Source organism: Haliotis asinina, chromosome 1 (assembly GCF_037392515.1).
Source record: "Haliotis asinina isolate JCU_RB_2024 chromosome 1, JCU_Hal_asi_v2, whole genome shotgun sequence".
In the NCBI taxonomy this organism is placed as follows: Eukaryota; Metazoa; Mollusca; class Gastropoda; order Lepetellida; family Haliotidae; genus Haliotis; species Haliotis asinina.
This window is the reverse complement of record NC_090280.1, coordinates 55,693,034-55,720,407: the sequence shown is the minus strand read 5'-3', so window position 1 is coordinate 55,720,407 and position 27,374 is coordinate 55,693,034. Positions and strand designations below refer to the sequence as shown.

Below are 27,374 nucleotides of genomic sequence, written 5' to 3'. Positions count from 1 at the left end.
TGTTTTTGGTGTGATGAAGCACTTGCATAACTTCCTATTGCTGTCCAGCAAGGAAGAACCTGTACTTGTTATGTTCTATGATCATAAAGATATTAGCCTTCCCTTGGGTGATTAGTGTACCTTGAAAACCAGATTGGCTGAATTAGGCTGATACAACATTGCCTGCAGCAGGATATTTGATGGAGGAATAATCTACCTTCATCAGTATGACTGATAAATTGGAAATTGGTTCAAGAGTTACTTGGTTCTGCTACACTTAGAGGTTTTTCCCACCTTGAGATTCTTTTGCATTAAGTCAGATTTGAAAGTCACAACTTGAAAGTGGATAAAGCGATTTTTTGTCTTGAAGCACATTTGAAAGAGATTTCATTTTTTCACCAATAATGTTAATATTAGAAAATGAAATATTTCTTAAAATGTGTAACTTTGTTGACAGTATTTTTTTCTGTTGGTTTCTCCTCATTCAGAAGTTTGAGATAAAACTAGCATGTAGTGTCTGAAAATATATGTATTTGACACATACGTAATGTTTAATGTTAGAAAGAGCCCCTGTGAGGCTGGAGATTCCTGAACCTCCCAGGAAGATTTTGATATATCATTACAGAAAGGCATAGGTGGAAGCAAGAATAATACAGTTCAGTGACTATGTGACCATATGTTTCAGCACAGACATCATGAGTGACACTAGTCATCCATGGGACATTTTTGACGAGTGCTTTTGATAACATGAATAGATTTCGAAGAAAAGAATGAGTCCTGCAGATTTTTGTTTGTTTTAGGACTAATGGTTTTTTATTTGTGTTGAATCCGGCAGTATTGCCATAGTGATGAAAACTTAGTGGGATTCCAGGTTACTATCAGAAAGCAGCAGCATGTAGTCTACATGACAGGCTATTTAGTGGATCAGGTGGTTAGACTGCTTGATTTGGTTGACGGAGTGTCATCTTAACCCAATTGTGTAGATTGTCTAGATCAAATTAGTTATTTACATGTATGTATCTGGAAAACTGAAGGTGGCAATAGGCCAGTTAACTGCAGGAGCAGACAGGGCATTTTGAGAAAGGTGAGGGGATATCACAGTTCATTTTCACTCAAAACATGAGAATTTCAATGGTTATTTTATAAACAATCAAGACAAAAGGGAGTTGTGCCCTCCTGCAAAACCCCAACTCCCTTTCTCTCTTGCTCCTTTTTCTTCTCCTCCCCTCCCCCTCCCCCTCACCTTCTCACATAATTCAATGCAATAATGCATAACATAACATCAACCAAGTCATCAAGTCTGATAACCTGACCTTTTAGTCACCTCTTTAGTCAACAATAATGGGCTATTGAGGAACAGCAGTCTCACCTGGAAACTCCCACAGGTAACATGCACATTCTCCTGCAGTGGTGATCTGATAATATATACTAAATCCAGGTTCAGTAGGTGACAAACTACAGGTATGACCTAGTAAAGAGGACAATGATGACCTTGATGAGTTGTCAACAGTGTACAGGCTGTACATGGACTATTGCCATGTCTGACTCCTACGAACCACAAAACATGTTAAACAAGGAGTCCAGTAACTTGGTAGGTCAAGATGGTCTCACTTGCAGGCTGAATTAGAATTACTCTGGGTTCCATTGAAATTTTTGAAATTACTACTTATGTTTTGTTTTTTTTGTGGATATATTTGTCAGTGAGATAACTTCTGTGACTAAATGTAAGTCTGATTGTTCGTATAAGCATGATTTCCCTGGACTTGTTTTCTTCATAACTTATTCCGAATACAGTTTTTATTTCATTAGTCATGCTTATTCTAGCTCAAATGATGTCGGCAAGGGCTCAGACAAGATGCCAGCAACAAAAATGTTCATGTATAACATAAACTGCTTTGGAGTTGTTGATCAAAAGAAAAGTTTTGAAAATAATTTGAAACATCTGTCTAGGTTTTAAGGAGCAGTTATCCTGTTTCAACAAGATAAGTAAAGCCACAGTTTCACTCTTATGTAGTCTGCAATTTAAAACATATTGTTACCGTATCATGATGATAAAATGAATGTACCAGGACTATCAAATGACTGCAGTTCTAAGGCCTTGTAATCAGATTGTCAACATGTCTGTTTGGCCAAGTGATCTGCCTTCAGCAAGTACATTAGAAAGTGCAGCAGATAAAAGGCAAGAGTTGACATATCAGTGTGTGACACAAGATCTGGAGAGGCTGTAGTGCAATGCAGATACGACATGCCAAACATTTTCATTGCCCGCCTTGTCACCAATACAAGGTGTAACTGTGCTGTACAATTACTGACATAAAAGCCTAAGTAAAAATTATCTGTATTATATTAAACAGATTGAAGCATGATAATATGATGAGGGAAACAGCTAGTTGGCAAATGGATAGACAGATTTGTTACTTCTGTGAGTAAGTTCTTACAAGAGACATTCATTCCTATTTATGTTCAAATGATACAAGGGACTACAGTGCTGTTTTTATGCTATGTCTGGCAGAGTTTCAGACAATGTTTTGAGTCTTGGAGTATTTATTCACCTGGTATTATTCACACGAGGTATTGATAGTTTCTTTTAAAAATTCAGTGTATTTTCACTGCTTCCTTTGGAACTGGTCTATGGGCCATTTTGTTAAAAATGATGCTTAAAAAAAAATAATAAAAACAATAAATAAATAAAAAATAATAGTTTGAGAACAATTAGTCTTAAATGCTGTTAGATTTGTATCTGATTACGTGCTGTTCCAAGTGGATAGCATGTCACATGACCTCACAAGAGGTGTATACTTATCTGATTAACAATATTTTAGACATTTAGCCTTTTGTATGCATTATTCCCACTAGTAGAGGTCAGGTACATGTGGTGCCTGGGCTAGATGAGTATATCCAGGTATATTTAGTAGTTATGTTGAGTTAGCTTAGTGGTTAAAGTGTTTGCTTGCCTGAACTAAAACCCACATGGGTACAATATTTGGAGCCCGTATCTGGTGTCCCACCGTGATATTGGAGGAATATTGCTAAAAGGGGCATAAAACTGAAATCACTTACCCAGTGCCCCCAAATGTTGTAATATACTCATACCAGTTCAATACTGCTTTTCTGCAAGGAATGTCTTGTGTTCTTCAAATATAGTCAAACCATGATCTTTTTGTATTCTGATAATAAATACTGACAGTTGTTTGTGTCAAATTAATGTCAACACTAAGATTGCTCCAGTGATATGTCTGAGTTACCCACATGGTGATGGAGTAAGAGGGGCACTGTGGGACTGTGACACGGAAATAAAGTTCCTGGGGTCTTACCATTTAATATTCTAAGTTTTGAGGGAGGTGTTTTTTGTCTTTTGATTGATACACAGCTTTATTCTGTCACTGCCTCAGGACAATTTATTCTGTAAAAGGAAGATCTTAAAACAAGATATTTTTTCAAACCACCATTTCTTCCCTATGTCAGTCAATGTGCCCAGCATGCCCATCCAAATGTTTAAACTTACAAATTCTCTTTTGCCTCAGTTCACAAAGACCTTGTTCCAAAGACCAAAGTTCCACTACTGCCAGCATGACCAGAATAACGACTGATTGTTGTCTAACATAACTCTCAGAATTATTTTCATGTGAATGTTTTTCTTTCCAAAATCTCTTTTCCATTGAGTTGAAAGAACTATTACTGAATGCTACCGTGAAAGGGTTCTAAAGGGCAACAAAGAATAGGTCTTGAATGACATTGATTGTAGTTATTGATTTGAAAGAGGAATAGCTTGAGGCTGATTATCAGTTCAGTGAAAGCCCTCAGCATGCTCAATATCCACCTTGTTACATTCCAGCTCTAGTTGTGTAATGCACAGGAGTCTCTCAGTCATACAGAAACAATGTCTCAGTCACACAAATGGTATGAATGTGTGTGGGATGCTTGTCTCAGTATGTGACATGCACTGTACAGCATTGTGCCTGTTGTGCATGTAATGGCTACAGCAGTTTCCTGCACAGGAATGCTTTACTTAGGTGTGCCAGGTCACAGATTTGACATTTATGCATCAGTTTCGGCCTTCCACCCACATTAAGCTTACATGCTGTGATATGTATGTGATATTGCTCTAAATGACATTCAACCAAACTCAGAGACTTACAGAATCATTTACTCCACTCACTCACTCACTCACTCACTCACTCACTTAACAGTGTCATTTAACCTCACTCACCCACTTACTCATTCACTCCTTTGTTCACACACAAAAAGGAAATTGGCTACTTGTAAGACTTGTACTATTACTGAAGATGTGTCACTTCAGTTTGATAAATATGAGGGTGGCTGGATAGTGATGTGTATAGCACAGAGAGAAGTAGTCCATTCCTGCTGTCAGGGAAATACAGCCAGGAGCAATCAGCCAGCACAGTTTAGCTTGCAGTGTATACTGGGCATAACATTACTGCTCGTTGTAGTCTGCTATGGAAAATAACAATAAGTAAGAATATATTTAAGACTTGTGTGATTGTGTTTCATTGCCCGACGGTGCTTTGCCACTTTCAGGTGTGATAATTTTCCTTTTCGCATATAAAGCATGGGAGATGGGTAACCTTTTGGATAAGGTATTTGCTTGTCACACCAAAGACCCAAAGACTGGTACAGTGTGTGAAGCCTATTTCTGATGTGTCCCATATCAATTTTGCAAGAATATTAACAAAGGCGACATAAAAACCTCTTAGCACTCACTAGATGTAATCTTTCTTGTTTCAGATGTTGACAAGGTAAAGCAGATGAAGCTGGTCCTCTGCTTGTACACCCAGCAGTAGCTGCCGGACCATGGTGTCCTGAATCATCCTCATCATCTCACCTGGTTCACATAGCAACTGCCACCATGTTGATCAAGGAGTACCGGATCTCCCTCCCCATGAGCGTGGAGGAGTACAGGATAGCTCAGCTCTATATGATCCAGGCAAGAAACTTTATTATATTTCATTGTTTTCCTTGAACACAATATGCTTTGTGTGCTGAACACGCAAGTAGAATACATCATGTGTGAAATGTGGATTTATTTACATGACACACGCAGCTGTTTGCATTGACTTTTCAACCATTCTTATTGTGTTTGATTTTGTTACCCAGTGTTTTCTCAAGGAGAGCAGGGCAGGTTATAGAAGCGATGCCAGGCTCTCTTGTCTTCATGGTGTACATGGTCCTTGTCTAGCCCTTGTCATCAAACTTGTTTAATATATCTAGGTTTATCATTCTGATATTTCTTATGTTTACATGTTTACATTTACAACCCAAACTTAGGTTGACTGTTACGTAAGGCTGCATAAAAAGATTAAATATTCCTTTGACACATTATTTTTAAAAGTGACAGGGTCAGTAGGATTTTTAAAAAAATTTTGATAGAAAAAAGTGACAAGGGACGAACACATTTGTATTTTTTTCTCTCAGAAATACAGCTTGGAAAGTTTAGCATGTGTTAATGAGTTGTAGATTCAGTCACACCCGTTCTAACAGACACTCGTCCTTATAGTGGACAAATGGATGATCAGGATTGCGGCAAGTCAAAATTATTTTTTCAATGACAATAAATATTTGTTATGCGCACAAATAAAATTGACGCGCCAATGCCTGAGAAACGTTTTACATTTTTTATTTATCGTAATAAGGCATATTGATATATGAACAGCTCCTCACCCTGGGGTTGGCTCAGTTTGTGTAAGGGGCTGCATTGTGAGCTTACATCAAATATATATGATGTGTGTCTTGTGGACAGTCAAAGGAAATGTTCAACAACAGTAGTTACACAGAAATTGGTGTGTTAAGGTCTGAATTAAACTGTCACCATATTGTGAGTGACTGTTATGCTGTGTATTAGATTATTCAGTAAGACAAGAACTGTACTCTGCCATGTGTGTGTGAGAGAGTTTGTATGGTTTTACACCACTTTTAAAAATACTCCAGCAATACCATGGCAGAAAACAACACACATTGTACCTATTGGAGTGGAACCCAGTCATCAGCATGACAAGCCAACCACTACCCTAGCCAGACACTAAATTAGGTGGAACAGTAAAGTGATGTTAATATCTGGAGGTCACACGTTGGCATATGGGCATGGATAAATGCAGATAAGTGGGTGTCCGTCCATGAAGAGATTTATTTCAAGGAGAGAATCTTGAAGTCAGGTAGCTGGAGTAGACTCTGAACCCAGATGTAATATACCCATCTTAATTATCTCCTAATGAAGCATGCATCTGTTTTCTGTAAGGTCTGTTGCTTGTCAATGAGCTTAAGACAGAGGGATGATGGGACGCTGCTGCAATAATTGAGTCTGGCTGTAATGAGAGCACAAACAAGTGCATGTGTGGCTTTGGTGGTATGAAGCTGCTGGATTGTACCGATGGCACAGAAGGAAGAAGCAGCTTTGACTCAGTTTATTTGAGCCTCTGTGGATAACCCGACATCAGTATATACTCCATGAGCTTGTAGTCAGATATATTGATAGTGGCATCTTGGACTGCTGTAATCTGGGCTGCGACCTTCCTAAGCTGGTGTTTAAGTTGGGCCAAGACAGACTTTATCTTACTGTCACATAGTTTCAGCATGCTGGATGACATCCAGGACGTAATGTCTTCTATGCATTCCTTGATCTGTGTCAGGGATCTGCGATTTGTTACAGAGATCCATGGTTGGTTGCTGGTTAATGCCACCTTTAGGTCTGCAAATAATCGAGTCTGGACCAGACAGTCCAGTGTTTAGCATCATGAACATCGATCCATGCAATTAGGATACAATAACATATGTCAACCAAGTCAGAGAGCCCAACCAGCCAAACCTGTTAGTTGCCTCTTACAAGAAGCATGGATTGCTGAAGACCAGCTAGGAAAAGTCTTGTCAGAGGCTGGTGTATACTGAAGGTTTTGTTTTGGTGTTTGTGAGCACTGTTGTCAACAAGACTTGCCCTAATCAGCTCTTGAGCCAGTGTTTCACCACTCTTGTTGGGGTTTGGTAGCTGTCTGTCACTGTATGCCTACACTGTTATCTGACCGTTGTCAACAAGACTTGCCCTGATAAGCTACTGAGGCAGTGTGTCACCAGAAGCTGGTGTATACTTAAGGTCTCTTGTTGGTGTTTGCCAGTTGTCCCTCACTGTCAGGTGACCAGTTATCTAATGTCTGCTCTGTGTCACACTTGACTTCACTACACAATCATGGTGCAAGCATATTTCACAGTTAGCAGAAGATGTAAATTTCTTGTGTCTTAAGACAATTACTGTGGATGGTCAGTGTTTGTAGCAGTGGACATTGGTCATCATTACAATGTTTGCTGTGACAGTATCAGGGAATACTGTTGGCAAGTGATTACCTCACTCAGTGTCTCTTGAGTAAACATTGCATGATTTCAGTACTTTGATTATACAATGGAAGCTGTCAAAACCAGCATCTGTCCAATCCAGCAAGTTGTCAACACTGGCATAAAATCTCAGTCCCATTCATGACTTGTATACGCCACGTTTGACTCGAAATGAGAGGGAACAAGCCATCGGACGTCTTCACGCTGGTCAACGTCCACGGGTCATTGCCAACGACTTCAACAGTAGTGTTCGGACAGTCGAGAGACTGCAGGAGCGGTACAATGCAACCAACAGCACTAACGATCGTCAGCGCAGTGGCCGTCCCAGGGTAACAACAGCACGTCAAGATCGTCATCTTCATCGGGAGCACTTGCAGGATCGCTTCCGCACAGCGACAGAATCGGCTCGAGCGACTGTTGGAACCCACAGCAGACCCATTTCTACAGCAACAGTTCGTCGTCGACCTGGCCTGTCGACATCCTGCTCAGGGTCCTGTCCTGACAGTTCGACATCGTCGGGAACGTGGTCTGTGGGCCCAACAACATCGGAACTGGCGCTATCAGCAGTGGAGGACTGTCATCTTTTCAGATGAGAGTCGTTACTGCATATCCGTGGCAGATGGCAGAGCTAGAGTTTGGAGAAGGAGGGTTGAACGGTACATTGATGCATGTCTTATGGAGAGGGACTCGTGGCGAGGACCAAGCATCATGGTTTGGGGTGGCATTGGACTGAACCACAAACTTGGACCCCAGGTCTTCCAGAATATTGGTCCAGGTCGAGGAAATGGAGTGACTGCTGTCCGTTACATCGATCAAGTGTTAAGAGCGCACATTGTGCCACATTTCGCCCGTCATCCAAACCACGTGTTTCAACAGGATAATGAACGTGCTCACACAGCCAGGATAACGAGGGACTTCTTCCAACAGCACAACATCCGTACATTGCCCTGGCCTGCTCTAAGTCCAGATCTGAACCCAACTGAGCACCTATGGGATGGAATTCAGAGAAGGATGAATGACCTTCGACCAAGGCCGACAACTGCTGCAGAACTCACGGCAGGTTTTCTCGGAGTGTGGAATGCTATCCCCATGGCCTTCATCAACCACTTGATACACTCCATGTATAGGCGTTGCATGGCAGTTATCAACGCAAATGGTGGTCACACACGCTACTGACTTCAACCCTGAATGTCAAGGACATGACCTCATCATGTGGCACCATGTGTTGTCAGACTTGTTTCTGGTGTACTTGTTAATCAACAGGACAAAACAGTTCCTTCAATTTCAACCTTAAATAAGAAATATATTTCCACATAAATAAAACAGTTTGAAATATGTACATGTACGACGTTTCTTTTGTAGTTCAGTGTATTTGTAGTTTCTACTTGTGTTTGCATGTTGCTTTACCCCTAAGAGTGGCGTGTGACATTGTGATTCATGCACTGCAAATATTGATACTATGCCCAATGTAGATGCTGGAGTAAATTATTGACATCCGTACCCACTAAATCACTGCAAATTGTACATGTTTGTAGCACTGATCACGACACTGCCTGAAATAACCAGCAAACCACCAAAGCCTGTAGCATTCTACTTAAGGAAGGAGTTTAATTAGCAGGACCAGGAAGTACAACATTGATCAAGATGCTAATTAAGCCACATGGCTAGAATCCATTATCCCAAACCAATACCAAATGGATCAAGTATTCCAGCAAAACCCAACTGTAAACAGTGCTCGGGTGAATAGTGTCATGTCCAAGCCTTTAAGAAGATAAGAGACAAGAAATTACACATATTGGATGTTTGAAGAAGCTAGTCTAATGCGTGGCCGCTGTGATGATGCTCTGCTCCTTTGATTAAACTTGGTATAAATCATTCGTGGTTGGGATTACTTGGGATTAACAGTGAGGACAGGATAAGTGTAAATTTGTCTTCCTGTGTTACTTTACACAGTGTATTTTTAGCAGGTTCAAATAGTGGTGTTCTCATGATCGTAAATAATTGAAAATCGATCGAAAGAAGGATTAAGAATGATACCCCACTACCCTTGTCAGCTCATACCTATGTGCCATCTCTGACCAAGAGTGGGAACAATTTAAGAGAATGCATTACGTACCCTACTTAGTTAAATGTCTCGTCAAAATCTAAACTTCTGAACTGATTACAGAATAAAAGCCATATCATCTTAGAAAGTTAACATCTGATTGGCTGGAAAATATATGCCTCCTTTATTTCACCTGACTTTTTCTATGGCAGTGTTGTCAGGTCAGGAAGGAAGGAAGTATTATGTTGAGGTAACAGGTATGATGTCTAGCAGAATTACCTAGGAAAGAGGATCATGTAATTAATTTCCCACTTATAGTCTGTCAAGCCAGTCATCATCAGACTTGACTCTGAAGACAGCAACACCGATTCAGACAATAGCAACACTGATTACGAATACAAAATCATGGCAAATGAAAGTGGCAACACTGACTCCAATTGAATGGTAACCAGATAAGGACTTTTGAGATGACCCCCATTTTCACATCACATCGCTTGTTGGTTACCTGGCTGTTCTACCAGCAAGTGGTCCCCCTCATCGAAACTAGTGAAAAAAGACAACAATGTGATGATCGTTTGTTGAACACCTTTTTTATTCAGGTATAAAAAATCATGAGACAAATCATCAGAGTTGGTCAGTTGATTTCATGTGCCTGTCCAAAATTTGTTTTTGTTGCAATTCTTAGATTGAAACAACATTGTGTTAGGAGCAATTCATCAGTCTCAGATGGTCTCAAAAGGAATCAAACGGACTGTAATATTCCTGCTTCGGATTATGTACCATATTGTTTTCTTTTACATTTTTTTTTCAAATTTGGCCAATAATTTAATAATTGATATATGTGACCCAGTATTTAGATACTGACTAGTTCTATGTAGAATGTTCTAGCTTGTGGAGGAGGAAGGGTTCAGAGTCATGATAATTTGGCAATATTTAAAAATATCCTCTTAGACATAATGAGTGTGTCCCTCTGGGTCGTGCTTATTGAGTGTTGCCTGTCTTGTTAAGACTCTGCCAGTTCAAGATATGTAAAGAAATTTGACTAGTTCAGTATGTTCAAGGATAAAGTCAGGGACCAGATTTTTGAAAGGTCTCTTGGCACTAAGGTAATCGTAAGTGAATGTTAATGTATTACAGTTACAACTAACTTAGCACTAAAAGAGCTACGAAAATCTTGCCCCAGTTCCTTTGAATTCTCTTTCTGTTTTTGCACATCTTTGAGAAGGCCAAACTGCAAGAGCCCATCTGTTGAATATGATCCCCAGGGTTCTTAAAATTCAGGACCTTGGAATGGACGGTTTTCATTTGGCTTTGGCTTCCACAGTATTCAGAGATTATTTGGTGGTTTTAAATATTAGCCTGTATTTTTACCCAAGCACATCAAAAGTAAATGAAATTCATGAGGCAAGGGGTTTTAGACAAGAGTGTGCAAATTAGTGAGGGTCTTTTGGTCAAGGAGCTTCTGTACCAAGGGACTTTTGGCTATTCCCTGATCTATCAGAGTGGTATATATTTGGAAAATGTGTCACTTTGAGCTTTTGTTTCATATTTGTTGTGTAATGCCCACCTCTCACACTTGATTGGTCCTAGTGATAGGAATGGGTTGAATTCTTACAATTGATGACAGCTTCATTGCCAACAAACAATCATCAAAACAACATTGGTTGGCATCATTTGTCAGATATTCCTATCCAGGTTGTTGTTGCAGATTTGTATAACATGATGCAACTTGATACATAAACATTGACTAATATATCATGAACATTAATGAAGTCTTCAAGAAATACTCAGTCCTGACTTTTAAGTTACTGAATTGAAATTTCTAAGAAATAAACTTGTTTTCAGGCCCTGACAGCTTCCAAGATAAGTTCCATTGTCAAGTGTTTCAAACACTAAAACATTAGTTCCACAATTGTTTGTGTTCAATTACGAGAAAATGTGATCGATTGCTTGGTTGTTTGGTCACTGCGACCAATCTTTGATATTTCAATTAATCGGAACACCACTAATTGTGTCCCATGTGTACCTTGGTTGATAGATGAGTGACACATTGATCAGTATGAAGTCTCTGATACCATTTCCATAATGTCTTATTGTAGTAATTCACTTACCTTTGATAGGACTGTCCAAATGTTGTTACATTATTCTATTTGATGTGACAGTGCTTAAATAAGTTAGCATTGACTGGTTTACTTGCATCAGTTCAGGGTGTGTAGATGCCTGTGTTGCATTTTTGTACTTGATTGCGTAATTAGAGTTGTGACACTTACATAAATTAATGCTGAATAGTTTAAGATGGATCTAAGGATTATTTGTGACAAGTAGGACTGAGGACTGGAGACAGCATTTGATTTGGGATGTGAAAGCTGTGAGCGATGTATAGAGAAAGGGTGTACATAAGTGAGTAAGTCTGGGTTTACATACTTTTGGGTATATTCCAAAAGTATCATGACAGGAAACACCAGAAGACCATTGGACACCTGTGGTTTCGCCCTGGCAGGTTAAATGGGTACCCGGTGGGAAAAGTCACATGTTGTGCCTGTTAACCTTGTAGCAACTTACAGGCAGCATGGGTTATGTGGTTGTTGCAGATCAGGTGTAATAAATTCAAAATCAAAGTGAAAAATCAGAAATTACAAATAGGGACACCAGTTACAAATGAGCATTTCATGACATTATTACTGGTTCTTTCATTCAGCTTCAGCTTCAGATGAAACTGATATATATTGTATTTCCATTTTATGTGGCTTCAGATTTGCATTTGCACACTTGCAGCTGAAATTGGCTGCCAAGACGAACTTCAAGCTGCTGAAAACTGTTAAAGGCAACCAAAAGTTGACGATCTAAGAGAAAATCAATGATTTGGAGATTTGCCGGATATGATTAAGTTTGCACGTTTGATGAAATAAATTACTTTTCCCTTCAAGGCTAAAATGAATTTGATGAAGTTGAAATTCTGTCTTCTTCAATCTGTTTAGAATTCCAAATCTCACTATAATCCAATACATTCACTTGCTCTCAGTAGTTGCTGATGATATTGATGTAATGGATGTTTTGTTTTTACATTTCTATATGCTCCTGTAATGTGAATTTACAATCAGTTCCTGTAATGTGAATATGCAATCATTTCCTGTAATAGAGGACAATAGCAAGCACTGACCAATGAGAGGGCTTGCTATGACCACACACGCTTTTATGCGGACTTTTTGTCCTTGCTTTCGTCCTCCAAGTGTCAAGACTGTTTAGTTGAGAGTCATAACAGCTTTCAGTCGACTTGTAGAAATAACAATAAAGAACTGGTAGGTGTCATGAGTAGTGATTGATAGGTCAATCACCCATGATTATGTTTTGATGAAGTTTTAATCGACTGCATGGGATGGTAGTGTAGTTGGCAGCAAAGCAGGCTTTTGGGGTACACCAAAGTGTCCGGCCTTGTGTAGATATATTGTACTTTGAAACGTTTCCAATCAGGGGGTCATCTAAAAAATTTCATCTTTTAAAAAAAATTTTTAATCCTCACAATGTCACGAGGACCTGTGATGCCTTGTAGTTGATGTACTGTTTGAAGCATCTGTAAATCCAAGTCTCTTACTCTGGGGGGACAGTCAAAACATGTGCCCAACCACCTACACTGGGTTATCAGAGGTGCCAAATGAGTCGGATAGTGAGAATTGGTTGAATTGGTTGAATGTGTAACACTATACTCAGACATCTTTATTGGTCCCTACAATATCAGTAACCAGATTGTCTAATCCAGACTCAATGTATGAGTGTATTTACTGGTGATCGCCATATGGCAGGAATAAGGAGAGAAATGTTAAACAAACTTGGAATCAGATGCAGTCACTTTGATTACAGTATTTAAAGGTACAAGCGGGCCCAATGAGGAACTTGAGTTTTGTTTTGATTTTGACCTATGGTGTCTTCATCTTGGCATTGTCAGAAAGGTAAACATATTCACAAATATGGGCATCACCTAGTACTTTTGATCAGTCATTTCACAGCACACCGGTCATGCTGGTCACTCAGTGAATGACCAGTATTGTCAAGGTTTTTCTCAGGTCAATTAGTCTAGGTATATCAGGCAGCTTATATCGTATTTTTTTGTTGGCAGCTTGTGGTACACTTCATTCCCAAAGATATCACTGAGATTGTGTTAATGGACAGTTTGGGTTTGATTACCTGTCCGTGATAATCATGCTCTGAGCCAAAGGAAAAACCATACTACTGTTGAAAGCAAACTTAAATCTAATGATGCTTGTATTTTGGACCTGAGACCCCTTTACTGAATATGTCTGGCTGGCTGGCTGGCTGGCTGGCTGTGTCCATCTGCAGTAAAGTAATGTAGATACAGAGATGCAGAAGAGGTAAATGTGATATTGGACTGTCTTCATGGCAGTCTAAGTAAACTTAGTACTTAGTAAACACAGTACTTTTTGTCACACTCCACTACTGAGTCTTAACAAAATCTTATGGGAGGTCGCGTCAGGTAACCTTTGAGACTGACCAATCAGAACACAGCTTACAAAATCGCAAAAGTGGACATTTGCACATACCTTTTGAACATTTTATCTCAAAAAGGTTTGTACCTGAACAATTCTGACTACTATTGAGCATATGATTGCTTCCGGGTGATGCACACACCATAGGTACAACCATGACAACGGTGAGTAAACAGTGGCTAATATTAGTGTTTTGGCTATATTCAAGGATGTTATCTTGCGGAAATATTAGCTAATGGTAACCATGTCAACAGAAACCCCAATGTGTATATACTGCAGGTCAAATAACTGTGAGGATATTTGTTTGTGGAGAGATCTGACAAATTGTCAGTGACCTGAATATTTTGTAAGTCCCTTTGACCCTTTGAGCCGTTGTCTGATTGGTTAAATCTATTTAACCGTCTCGCGTTTGATTGGACGATCATAGGTCTCTCAAAAGTTACCTGACGTGACCTTCTACTAGGGTTTGTTAGACTCAGTGGTGGAGCGTAACGAATAACACGAATAACTAAGTTTACTTAGACTGGTCTTCATGGAAGTACATTATTTGATCTGGTATGAGGCCTTGTATCAGCCAGATCACAGTGCCCTTATGATACCCTGGTTATAATGCCTCCGTGGATATAATGCCATTATAATGTACTTTCCTCAAGATTTCAAAAAGGGGTAAACCAACTGTCAAACGATCACTTTGAGGAAGGGGGCCCAGGATGTGGACACATTTTCACAAACACCTCATGTCAGAACTACTTGATAAAGATTTTTATGAGATTGCACACACATTTTCACAAACACCTCATATCAGAACTACTTGATAAAGATTCTTAGGATATTGCAGAGACATTTTCACAAATACCTCGTATCAGAACTACTTGATAAAGATTCTTAGGATATTGTTGCAGTTGTAAAGTTCAAACTTGCTAGGGTAATGGAAAGGTTTTGTCAGATTCACTATTATGTTAATGTGTTTTAGGTTATTGGGGTATTTGAATCAAGGGAAGACATACAGTTGAAACGGCTTTAGAATGAACAGATTTTTGGCCTCATACAGTTGAAATGGCTTTAGAGTGGACAGATTTTTGGCTGCCCCAAAAGGACTTGAAATTTCTGTTTTAATTTTCTCTCATGATTAGGTATGATTTATTTTTAAGTACCAACATAAGTTGTCAGGATATATGTATTGCAATTTGTTGGTACTGATAGCCATTGCAAGCAAATTTGTGACATTTTACCCTTTCATGGAATACAAAGCCTTTCTTTGAATCTGATTTGTAAATGAAGCTTGTGTAAAGGTTTGGCCTGACATTAGGGCATGTGTTACTACAAAGACCTGTTGCCTTTTTTACCAAATATGCTAACAGTTTTGATCAATATCTTTCCATATTTTACAGTTCATAGGATTTGAAACGTTTTGAGAAACATTTCAAGCTCTGAAGCAGTGATGGTGTCACAGACAGATACTCAGCTTTTACAGCTTAAATGATAACATGCTGATAGTAATCTGCACTTCTCGTATGTGAGCACTGTTTGATGTAGGTGGGAGAGATGACTGAGTGAATTTACTTGTCACTTTAAGCTATATTCCAGCAATATTGCAGCGAGGGAACAGAAGAAAGAGATGACTGAGTGAGTTTACTTGTGCCTTTAAGCTATATTCCAGCAATATTGCATCGAGGGAACAGAAGAAAGAGATGACTGAGTGAGTTTACTTGTGCCTTTAAGCTATATTCCAGCAATATTGCAGTGAGGGAACACAAGGAAGAGATGACTGAGTGAGTTTACTTGTGACTTTAAGCTATATTCCAGCAATATTGCAGTGAGGGAACACAAGAAAGAGATGACTGAGTGAATTTACTTGTGACTTTAAGCTATATTCCAGCAATATTGCAGTGAGGGAACACAAGAAACAGGCTTCACGCATTGTACCCATACTGGGAAATTGAACCTTAGTCTTATTTGAGGCAGTTCTGATTTGTGAGCACTATTTGAAGTACTTGGGAGAGATGAATGCAGGAGTTTAGTTACTACTGCTTTTAGCAATATTCCAGCAATATTACGTCAGGGGACACCAGAAATCAGCATGTGTGGAATTGAACTTCGAATCTTTGGCCTGAAGCTACCAGACCAACCCTGTGAGAATTGAAGTCTAAGGTGAGCTACCACCCTTGGTGTGGTAGTGTATGTTTGCTTAACCTTGTGCAGTCAGCTCAGTAAGGGGCCAGTGCTGAAGAGACAGATGATACTTAACAAGCCTATTAATTTCTACTGTACTTTGCACTGAGAGTGATGCTATACTGCAGGTGGTCTACATTAACACACTGAGGTGTGTTCTGTGTAATGAGGGGATAATTTGGCTCTGGTCTCTGTCTTATATGTTCCAGCATTCCCTCGAGTACAAGAGGGAGTGGCTGATGGCATTATTCCATTGTTTGATACTGTGAGGAGCTCTGTGTGTGTGCGTGCATGCACATTTGAATCCAGAGACCCCGCAAATCAATGTCATAACAGGAAGGCCTCGGTTTTTATGTTTTTGTCTGTAATTTGAAAAATGGTTAGTGTAGATATATTTTTCACAAATCTTTTATCATCATAAGTGAAGGTTTCGTCAGGAAATACATGATTGGAACTGTGAGAAAACGTGATACAGTGTCTGTAATTGGCATTTTATAAAAAGAAGGACTTAAGACCAAGGCTAACTGTCTTCAACTGTATGTAGGAAGAACGGAATTAACTACCGTAGTCATATTTTAGACCAGAGCTAGCTGTCTTCAGTTGTATGAAGGAAGAATGGAGTTAACTACTGTAGTTGTTGTGTTTAAGACCAAGGCTAGCTGTCTTCACATTATACGTGGGAAGAACAGGGTGAACTACTGTAGTCATTGTATTTAAGACCAAAGCTAGCTGTCTTTGATTATACATGGGAAGAACAGGTTGACCTGCCGTAGTCACTGTATCTAGGACTGAAGCTAGCTGTCTTCAATTCTATGTGGGAAGAACAAGATGAACTACTGTAGTCCTTGTATTTAAGACCAAGACTAGCTGTCTTTAATTATACGTGAGAAGAACAGAATTAACTACTGTAGTAGTTGTATTTAAGACCACGGCAAGCTATCTTCAACTGCATGTAATTAGAATGGGACGAAGAACTGTAGTCCTTTTATTTAAGACCATTGCTGTCTTCAACTGTATGTAGGAAGAATGTAATTAACTGCTGTAGTACTTATATTTAAGACCACAGCTAGCTGTCTTCAATTGTATGTAGGAAGAATGGAACGAACTACCGTAGTTGTATTTATAACCAGGGTGAGTGAGAGTGAGTTTAGTTTTACGCCGCGCTTAGCAATATTCCAGCTATATGGCGGTGGTCAGTAAACAATCGAGTCTGGACCAGACAATCCAGTGATCAACAACATGAACAGCGATCCACGCAACTGGGAACCGATGACATGTGTCAACCAAGTCAGCAAGTCTGACCACCCGATCCCATTAGTTGTCTCTTATGACATGCATAGTCGCCTTTTATGGCAAGCATGGGTTGCTGAAGGCCTATTCTACCCCGGGACCCTCGTGGGTCTTTAAGACCAAGGATAAGTAAGCTGTTCCATAGATGTTGCAAGGTGGATGGCTGTCTATTTCTGTTACAGATAATCGATGTCACCTATGATGCGTTGCTGTTCTGTGTGACTACCAGAATGCTCCAAGGTCTCAGTTTCAGTCTAGACACAGACATTGTAATGAGTGCCCTCACTGCCTTTGTGTGATTATTAAGAGAATAACCTTGGAACTATGACTGAATTGATTTTATATGTTCTGAACCTTGCTGAGGAACAGTCAGCGTTGATTCACAAGGGATAGATAATCATTTAGTTGGTTGCGTGTAGGCGAATCTTCTGTCTCCTCCCCATAATCTTTATCTTTATGATTAACAATTCTACTTGATTTTGTGGAGAGACGTAAGCTGAGTTAATTTATGTTGGGATGTAGCTTAAAATTGTGTTGTTATGAATAATAGAAAATTTCTGTTTGTTGTTTTCATTTACTTTGTAAGGATGTTACATGAGGACTCAATAATAAAACAATTTTGTCACTGCTTTGCAATTGTGTCACCAGTATCCTTTCCATTGCCTTATTAGATCTGCAGAAGGTACTGTGACTAGTATCCATGCAATGGCTCGATCAGGTTTACAGAAAATAGTATCACCAATATCCCTGCCATTGCTCAGTTAGCTTTACTAGAATAGTGTCGCCAATATCCATGCCCTTTAGGTTAATAAAAGGTTATCATTACCTGTCGAGTCAAATGCATTGTAGGATGTGAGTCAGCAGGCAAAGACAGTGGCAGTGGTAGAGGTCTGCTGTAAGTTTCAGTGCGAGAAATTGGTCATGAAGTCTTATTGTTTTTCAAATTATATTATTAAAAGCAACAGGACCCTTTCTGCAGTCTTTATAAGGCTTTGCTTAAAGCACAATACATTGGACATTCTCCCTTCATTATGAACATGTGTTCATGAATTTTTATCAAACAGTGATGTTGCTGATTGTTCATGAACAGGCAAGCTCATCTTGCAAGCAGACTGTAAAAAAGTCATTTTAGGTCACAGACTTGGCCACACGTTAAGAGCCAGGTAAGAATTGGTCTTCAGCAACCCATGCTTGTCATAAGAGGCAACTAACAGGATCAGGAGGTCAGGCTCGCTGACGTGGTTGTCAGATGTCTTTGTATCCCAAAAGAGTACACTGATGTCATCCAGTTGGGATATTGCTGTGTGTGGCATAAAACTAAACTCACTCATAGTCTTGCCGAATATCAGATGAATAATCTGCTTTTTTTCACTTACATCACCCATTATTATTAGTTTCATCATGTCAGAAGGAAAAACTCAAATAGTTATCAGTCATCTCTGAGAATTTTTAAACCATTTCAAGGTTTAAAATAGTCACTTATTCATTATATTTATAAATTTTGACCTTATAATCATTTTCGAAAGTTGGACACCTTGTTGCTCTTATTTTCATCAATGACTACTGCTCTGTCCAACATCATCTGCTCCTGAATCAATGACTGAGGAAACATCTGCTCCACCCTGGCCATTAAGTCAGTCATTAACATGATTAGAAGAAGGTAGCACCGAGTGTAGACAGGCTGAGTCAGGATGTAGCAGGCTTTATGACTGATATTTATGAATGATAGGAGGAAAGTACAGGTTGGAAGGAAAATTAGACATTGGATATGTGCACTTGGTATATTTTGTTATGTCTTGTTAAAACAATAAATATAATTGTTTGAGGTGTGATGATGACATTTTTCCAGACATATGGCCATTAGGCCCATAGTACATCATGTACATGATGCATGTTTACAACCTAATGTCATAATCAATACAGGCCTCACAGCTTACAGAACTGCTGTAATTGTCGATGAAACAGTTTGTTGTTGTTGAATGCCACACAAAATTCCAGCTCGCCTACAGTCTGAAATTATGTTTTTTTACTAGACAATCCAGTGATTAATGTTATGAACACCTGTGTGGTATATTGATATGCTCCAACTCAACCTACTCCATTTAGTTGCCTCTCAGACTATATGTATTTGGTTTTAGGTGGTTTGGGAACTCAATAAACTTGAACAAATTTAATGAAAGAAAGTAAAAATAACTGTTGAATAAAAATCTTTGGACCAACTCTGTTATGGTTAGGGGAAATGGGGGAATAAACATACATGCATGTAATAATTTATCTTTCATTTCAATCATTTATCTTTTAGGGTTTTTTTGCAATCATACATTGGTGATTGTGTGACATACAAGTTGTTTTTGTTTTCATTAATCTTACACAGCACAAGTTATACTGAAATATATTATGGCCTGCTTGTATTGATGGGCACCCCTTGTGATTGAGTGAGTGAATGAGTGAATGAGTTTGTGAGTGAGTGAGTGAGTTAGTGGGACACCAGAAAATGGGCTTCACACATTGTACTCATGTGGGGAATCAAACCCGGGTCTTCGGCATGACGAGCAAATGCCTTAACCACTACACTACCCCACCGCCCCCGAGTTAGTAATATCATGGCAGGGAACACCAGAAATGGGCTTCACACGTTGTGCCCATGTGTTGAAATGCAGGAAATGGAACTAAAGTGTTCAGCGTGACAAGCACCCTCTTCCACCATTAAGCTTCCCGATTCCCCCTGACATATCTATAGAAAGAGCAAGAGCAGAAACTATTGGTTTTGAGGGAATGAGGGTATGCAGAAACCACTTGTAAAGTACAAACACTGATTTCAATTTAGTGGTTTGTGACACAATCAAATTCAACAGAAATAACTTTGGCCTGACTTTAGATAGTTCATTCCAGTAACTATGGTATTCTCAGAAGTACTGCTGATCCTACTATAGATCTGGGAGAGGCAGTTGGATTCAGGCCAGGCCTTTACTTCAGACTGTGTATGTTCTGTACGTCATTGATAGAAACCCTGTACGTTGTGATTGTTAATAAGGAAAAGCTAGAGTAATTACACTGCAGCTTCAGGCCTTGTCTTTCCTCTAGCAGCAGCACCTTTGAGATTTTTTTTATGCAAGTATATAATTAGGCTGAAAAATTGCAAGAAGACTTCCTTTTCATCTAACATGCTAAAGATTAGCCACATGCCTACTTTGAGCAATGTGCTCTATGTTATAGGTATTGTACAGGCGAGTCGGGATTTCCTATGCCAAACAGTTACCTGAGTGGTTGAGTGCTGAGGAAGTTGCCTGTTTTCAATGTAAAAATGACTTTGTAAATTGAGTAAGGATTCTTAAGTGCAAATATGTAGATAAAAAACACATTGTCTTTATGTTGCTTATTACATATTTGAGATTACAGCATTTCAGTAGAGAAGTACTCATGCTAGTACCGCTTTTACCACGAAGCTACCTTGCCATATAGAAGTTGCTTGCAAGAAAACAGTACTTACAGAGCTTAAAAATGCTTTTCCTTTGTCAGAAATTTATGTATGTATTTAGAATTTCACTGTCTGTAAACAACATATTTGTTTTGACTGATTTGTCATCTTAGCCATGTTCGTGTTCAAATTCGCAAGGAAAATTCACAGAAATGTCTAATTATCAACCTTTTGGTCACCTCATCATCAACCATTTGAGCACATCTGATACCGGAATTTTCATGTACCATAATAACATGAATGCACTTATCTCATACCTGTTCCTTTCAAAACACTACTAATTAGCAAAAGATATCAAACATTTTCACTTGTTATGCATGTCATATGCTACTTTCACAGCTAGAGAGTCATGTAACATAGCCTTAACATTTGAGCTTGTTAAGGAGTTACATTTAATATTGATCATGTGCAGATTAATAGCCAAGGGTAGCTGTAGGACGTCCATAGATGTATAAAGTGTGTTAACAAGCCTTGGGACAAGGGCTGTACAAACACAAAGGATTATTTTTGTTTGGTTAAACAGCTTGAGGGGGCTGTGTTAATGTGTTCAGCATCATCATTGGTTGAATAAATCACAATTATTGTGAATTATCCTGCAGTAATAGACAGGGTGAATATAATACAACCAGATTACTTGGCAATGTATTTGTATCTCCAGGCAACACATTTTGTGTTTTGAGATCAAATGTGAGAATATAGCATTATTTATTTATGTTTTGGTTATGTGCTTCCATGGGGTGTTAAAAGTTTGTTTAGGAATAAGAGCTTATAACCTTGATCCTTCTTTGTGTATATTTCAAAGTGTGTTAGCACCATAACCGTGCTCATGTTTTTCACAAGAGTGGGTCGTGATATGGCTGAAATAAAGCTGATGAGAAATGAAAAAATAATTCACAAAATGGCCAAGGTCACAACCCAGTGTCACTGAGGCCCATTGGGACAACTGCCTCCGTGGTGTAGTGGTTGGAGCTTCTGCCCAGAGAATGGAAGGTTGTGGGTTTGATCCTCGGACGCATCATACCAAAAGATGTTACACATAAACACACATGCATGTCGTCATATGACCAAAATAAATGACTATAAGTTCGAAGTTAAACCCCGTGTCACCTCACCTCACTATTATGACAGCCTTTGCCGAAATGTAATTTCAGTTCCAAAGGCTTATTAGCATGTTGCTGTATATATAGAAATATTTAAATATTATCACTTACGAAATGTCATCTCTTTTGCTTCATACTTCCGCCGGCTATCCTGTGTATACAACTGTGATACTTTTGACCATTGTTGTTCATATTTTAATAATCTGTGTCAGATAACCATTGACAAATAAGCCTTCATCAGGAGGCCGAAAGAAAGTCTCATTTTTAGCTTAGCTTAACAATTAAGATCCTGGTTAGAATTCGTCTTCAGCAACCCATGGTTGTTAATAAGAGAAGGCAAAAGTGATCAGATGGTCAGACTCTCTGACTTCATTGATGCGTATCCAAATTGTGTTGATAGATGCTTATGATTTCAGTCACCAGATTAGGTCTTTGAATGGCATTTAGAAGTGATACACATAGGAAAGAGAGTTATATGGATGTCATTTTCTGTATTGTGAGGTCCACATTCACTGCATGAGCATTGCTTCGTGTGACTAAGCTCAGAGGCACTCTTTTTCCCCCACTGATTGAATTAATGAAAACACTGCTTGATTTCCATCAGGTGACTCCTTGCAGACAGATGAATCAGTCAGAATGTCAGAAGACATCCCAGAGCCGTCCCCACAGGGCTGCCCTTAGTCTGTGTGAAAGCACAAAGCAAAATAAATATATTGTCTCAGAATTCTTCAAACATGTCTCTGTACCCTAGGGTAGGGATAGGGTTTGGATGTATTGCCAACTCTGACACATCTTACGGTTTTGTAACGTCACAGAAACTTGTGGAATCAAATTTGGTAAGAAATAGTGTTTTTTAACATATTTAACTGCCAAGGTTGGAATATGTTCTGTTTTTGATCAGCGTGAGATGTACTATGGATGAAGTTAACAGAATTAAAGGGGTTGTAGCTCAGATGATTGTGCAGTCTCAACCACTAAGTTCATTTTTCTTCCTTCAAAAATTTATTATTATCTTTAGATCATAGGAAGCACAAAATAATGATATTTTTATTGTGATATATTTGATGACGGAGTTACCACGGTTGCTACAGAATCGTTCTGAAGAAGAACAAATAATGTTTTACTGTAATGTTAAAGCATATAAAATTTTGAATGTGATAACTACATTGTACCAAATTGGCCTGTGCAACTGACTGGTGATGTTTGTACTGTATACAATGGGAATTAGGACTGAATTGAAGACATTGCTCATTCATGTATTGTTATTCTTCCTTACTGTTCCAATTTCTAGATGCCTCTCAAAGAAGGTCTTTCTGTTCCAAAATCAATAATTGTAAACTAAATTAACATTTGTTTAATCCAGTATGGGTCCATACCAGTACTATATTTACTGTATGTTAGAATGTAAATATGGAAACACTAGTGCTGTCTTGACTCATGTCTGCAAAGTTAGGTAGATGTTCATGTATATATAAGTATGTGACAGACTGAAAATCATTGGTAAAAATTGGTTTTCAGAAAGTCATGCTTGTTGTAAGAGGCGTCTAATGGGAGTGGTCAGACTCGCTGAAGTTGTTGGTTGACACATGCTATTGTGTTCCAATTGCGTACATTGATGCTAATGCTGTTGACCACTGAATTGTCTGATCCATGTGCCATTATTTGCAGACCAACACCGTATTGTTGCCAAGTGTGGCATAAAAATCACTCACTCACTCACTCACTCACTCACTCACTCACTCACTCACTCACTCACTCACTCACTCACTCACTCACTCACTCACTCACTCACTCACTGTGACTCACTGTGACTCACTCTGTTTCAACCAGAATGTGAGTCCATGGTACTCAGGTGTAGCTGAACTGTTACACACAGTGGAATAAGACAAAAAATTCACTCTTTTAAATGTCTTCTTTCCTGGTCTGAAATTGTTTCTGCTAATATGGTTAACAGAAGCTATTTGTAATGGGACTTTGATCAGTAGATATTGTACAGATTATTGCCAGTGATCGATGGTGTGGAACAGATCAATACCAAACAAAGCTTTATGCATATGGATATTATTGATCCTAGAGTAGATGCTGTATTTCTGATTTATGGCGAAGTGTGAATCAGACTAATGACTATTTAACTGGAATAACCTTGCATTAATGGGTAACGTTATTCCTGTTAAACAGTCATTAGTCTCAAGCAGGAGGTTTTACAGTGCAGACACAGGCCATGGTTTGTTGATAAATGCTGTAAAATCTCCTGAACCATGAGCTGATTCGAAGCAGTGTTCCTGTGATGGATCACAATAAAGGAAACCAAGGCTGAACTTCATGTTGGGAGTCAATACCAGGTTGCTAGTTAGAGCAAGCACTTTATCCACTGGGCTATCCACCCTGCTTCCAGCAGACCATGCAATCAAATCAGTCTGTCTCCAATAACAAACTTAGACTCTGAAGTAGATGAAGATGTGCTTATCGTGATGGAAGAGATCCTTGATACATCCTAGTGAGGAGCAATCAATAAGTGGAAAACATTCAGTCACATTTATACTCATATTTTTTCCCCAATTTTTCCAATCTTTTTAAAACTATTGCTATGCTTGTACTTGGCACTGGAAAACTTTCACTTGAATTGTTATTCATGTAGTTTTTTAATTCATGAAAAAGAATCTTGCCACAACTTCTTTGATGCCTGTGTGCATCATGTTTTACTAGTCTGGTGTTGTAGTTCATATCGAAAACACACCGACGTGTATTTTATCACAGCAGGAGTGGATGGGTTGCCTAGTGGTTAATACATTGACTTGCCACGCCAAAGACCAGGGTTCGAATTCCCACATGGGTACAGTGTGTAAAGCCCATTTCTGGTGTTCCCTGCCTTGATGTTTGTTGGCATAAAACCAAACTCATTCAGTCAGTTTTGACACTATGTGTAATAACACTGGCAAACAATCAACATTCAATGCATTAAGCAAAGGGACGATTGCCTGAGGCTAATGTGGGAATACTTCCCTCTGAAAACACATGTACTATTTGGTGTGTTTGTTGGTCAGTTGATACATTGTCTGTGTGGAAATTGATTTCTGTTCATGGCAGGAAGCCTATAGTAATCTGCTGTATTATGTGTGCGAATAAGTCCTGTGATTAACATCGAAATAGGATGAATATGCAACGCTTCTGCTGGGTAAAGTCTCCATTTGAGGATCAATACTGTTAATATTATAACTCGATTCCCTTTACACATATGGAACAGATAATGCTGTTCGTTTTCCTTTGTGTCCAACTTATGTTTTTAGAAAATGCGTCAGGCATGTTGAAATGTTTACTAGATCATGATGAAAAATGTCCCAGGTTTGAATTCTCTCAAGATAAAAATAGATAAATACTCTGAAATTGGTCATCGATGAAAAGTATTTTCTGCAATACCAGCTCACTTATTTGAGTTCAAAATCCAAGTAATGTTGTTGAATTAAAGGAATATTGTTCCTGTGAGGAAATCATCCAGTCTGTTCGTTAGTTTATCAGTAGCTTTTATAATCATGTCTGTGTTTACTGAAGCAACATGGTATCTGACAAAAACAGCCACATTGTGGATGTTTATAACTGACTTACGCAATCGGCTGATTGTGACGGGCAAATCTTGTTTCAAAACACAGATTTTGCAAATTTGCTTTTTTGTTTTAAGCAAATTTAGTACACAAATAAAATAATAATTTGATAATAAACCGGTCATGAGCAATCAATGCTCGTCCTGTGTGAAGATCTGAGTAGAATAGGACTTCTGTAACCCATGCTTTTCCTGTCTGAAGACCAGGGGGAGAAAGGGTATGCAACCCATCGTTTTCCCCTCTGAAGATCCAGGTTAGAATTGGCCCTCAGCAACCCATGCTTGTCCTCTGTGAAGACCTTGGCTTGGCAGTAGGGTAAATAATGTGGTTCAGGGACTATGAGACAGGCTATGAATCATGCTGGGCTCAGATGTGGATAACTTGTTGTGTATAAATTGACATCCTAATGGCTATAGATGATTATCACTGTTTATCAACTTATCTATGTTCAGACATAAGTTTTGATCCAAATGCCTTGGGCTGGTTGTGCAACTCTTGTAGAAAACTGTACCCTGTATTATAAAAATACTGAAAGGTCCTGAAAATATTATTTTTACAGTATCCTTGAAATATATCAAAACCTGTAAAATACTAATGACAAAACATTTTCGGAAATGATTAATTGTCTGCCAGTTACTGCGTGTATGGTAAGACCTAGAATTGGTCTTCAGTAACCCATGCTTGTCCCCTGTGAAGATCCTGATTAGAACTGGTCTTCAGCAACCCAAGCATGGCCTCCGTAGAGATCTGAGTTTGAACTGAACTTCAGCAACTCATGCTTGTCTTCCATGAAGATTGGGTAGAATTAGTCTCCATCAACCAAAGCCTATCATCCCCAATGAAAATCCGAATTTTGAAGTGGTTTCAGCAACCTATGCAATTATAAAATAGTATTTCATATCTAAAACTTGGATCACGTTCCTCTCACGATGTTCAATGTGGAGCTGACCTTACTCTTGCCACATACTCTTCAACTTTGCCGGCTGGGTGTTGTCAGGTAAATTGATTTCTCATGCTGCATAAACAAGACAACCTTCATGAGAAGAGATGAAGGATGAGTCGCAAGTAGTCGCAAGTAACAATAATGATAATACTTGAGTATATCTCTTCACGTCTGGAGGCTGAGGAACAGAACATGCAGGTGTAGACTGCCCAATCAATATCATAGAGTTTTGAATTACTTGTTGACCTGCAGAAGTCAGGCACTATTCCTTTATATATGTCTCCAGGGTCATCTGGCCAGATATGTATTCTTCTGTACACTTTATACCTTGTAGCTAGACAACCTTTCTGAATCAGTGTACATCGAACACAGTGTTTTCTGAGCTGCTGTCTCTTTGAAGTCAGAGAATGATAAACTGTTCCTTTGTGCCTCATCAGCAACTGTTGGAGCTTGTAACTTCAGTCATGGTAATGATCCATGGTGGCAATGGTTAGCAAGATTTCAAGGAAACAGAATTCCTAGTTAGTATGAAATCAAAGAAAACTAACCATCTGTTAACCTAGTCTAGAGCATGATTCTTATAAAGGTCTGCTTGGTCAAGAGAGACTTAGTCGATAAATGATAAAACTTAAACACTGAAAATAATTCAGCAGCAATGTTTGGACTATTAGTCCCAGTACTTTTAGGAACAAAGAGCAGGGATCATTGGTTATGTTTAACCTATGACAAGTTTAATAGATGTGGATCTAGATGTAATGGAAGCCTATTCTGATAAGGTAAACAATTTTGTGTTAGCATTCTGAGAAGTGTCTTTGAAGGAAAGGATTGAAATCTATTGGTTTGTTCATCAGTTAGTTTTATGTTAGTGTTTACTGAGTCATCATGACGTCTGACAAAAAGTCACATTATGGATATTTATGACTGGTTTA

At 38.9% G+C, this 27,374-nt stretch overlaps 1 protein-coding gene across 1 annotated transcript in view; it reads left to right on the top strand.

Annotated features, from left to right (window-relative positions):
* Positions 1-27,374, top strand: part of LOC137294403 (protein retinal degeneration B-like) — a 120,846-nt gene that overhangs the window by 40,892 nt on the left and 52,580 nt on the right. The window contains exon 2 of the mRNA XM_067825409.1: positions 4,726-4,924. Coding sequence (XP_067681510.1) covers positions 4,847-4,924 — 78 coding nt within the window. The 5' untranslated portion in view covers positions 4,726-4,846. The remainder of the gene's footprint in view (positions 1-4,725; positions 4,925-27,374) is intronic.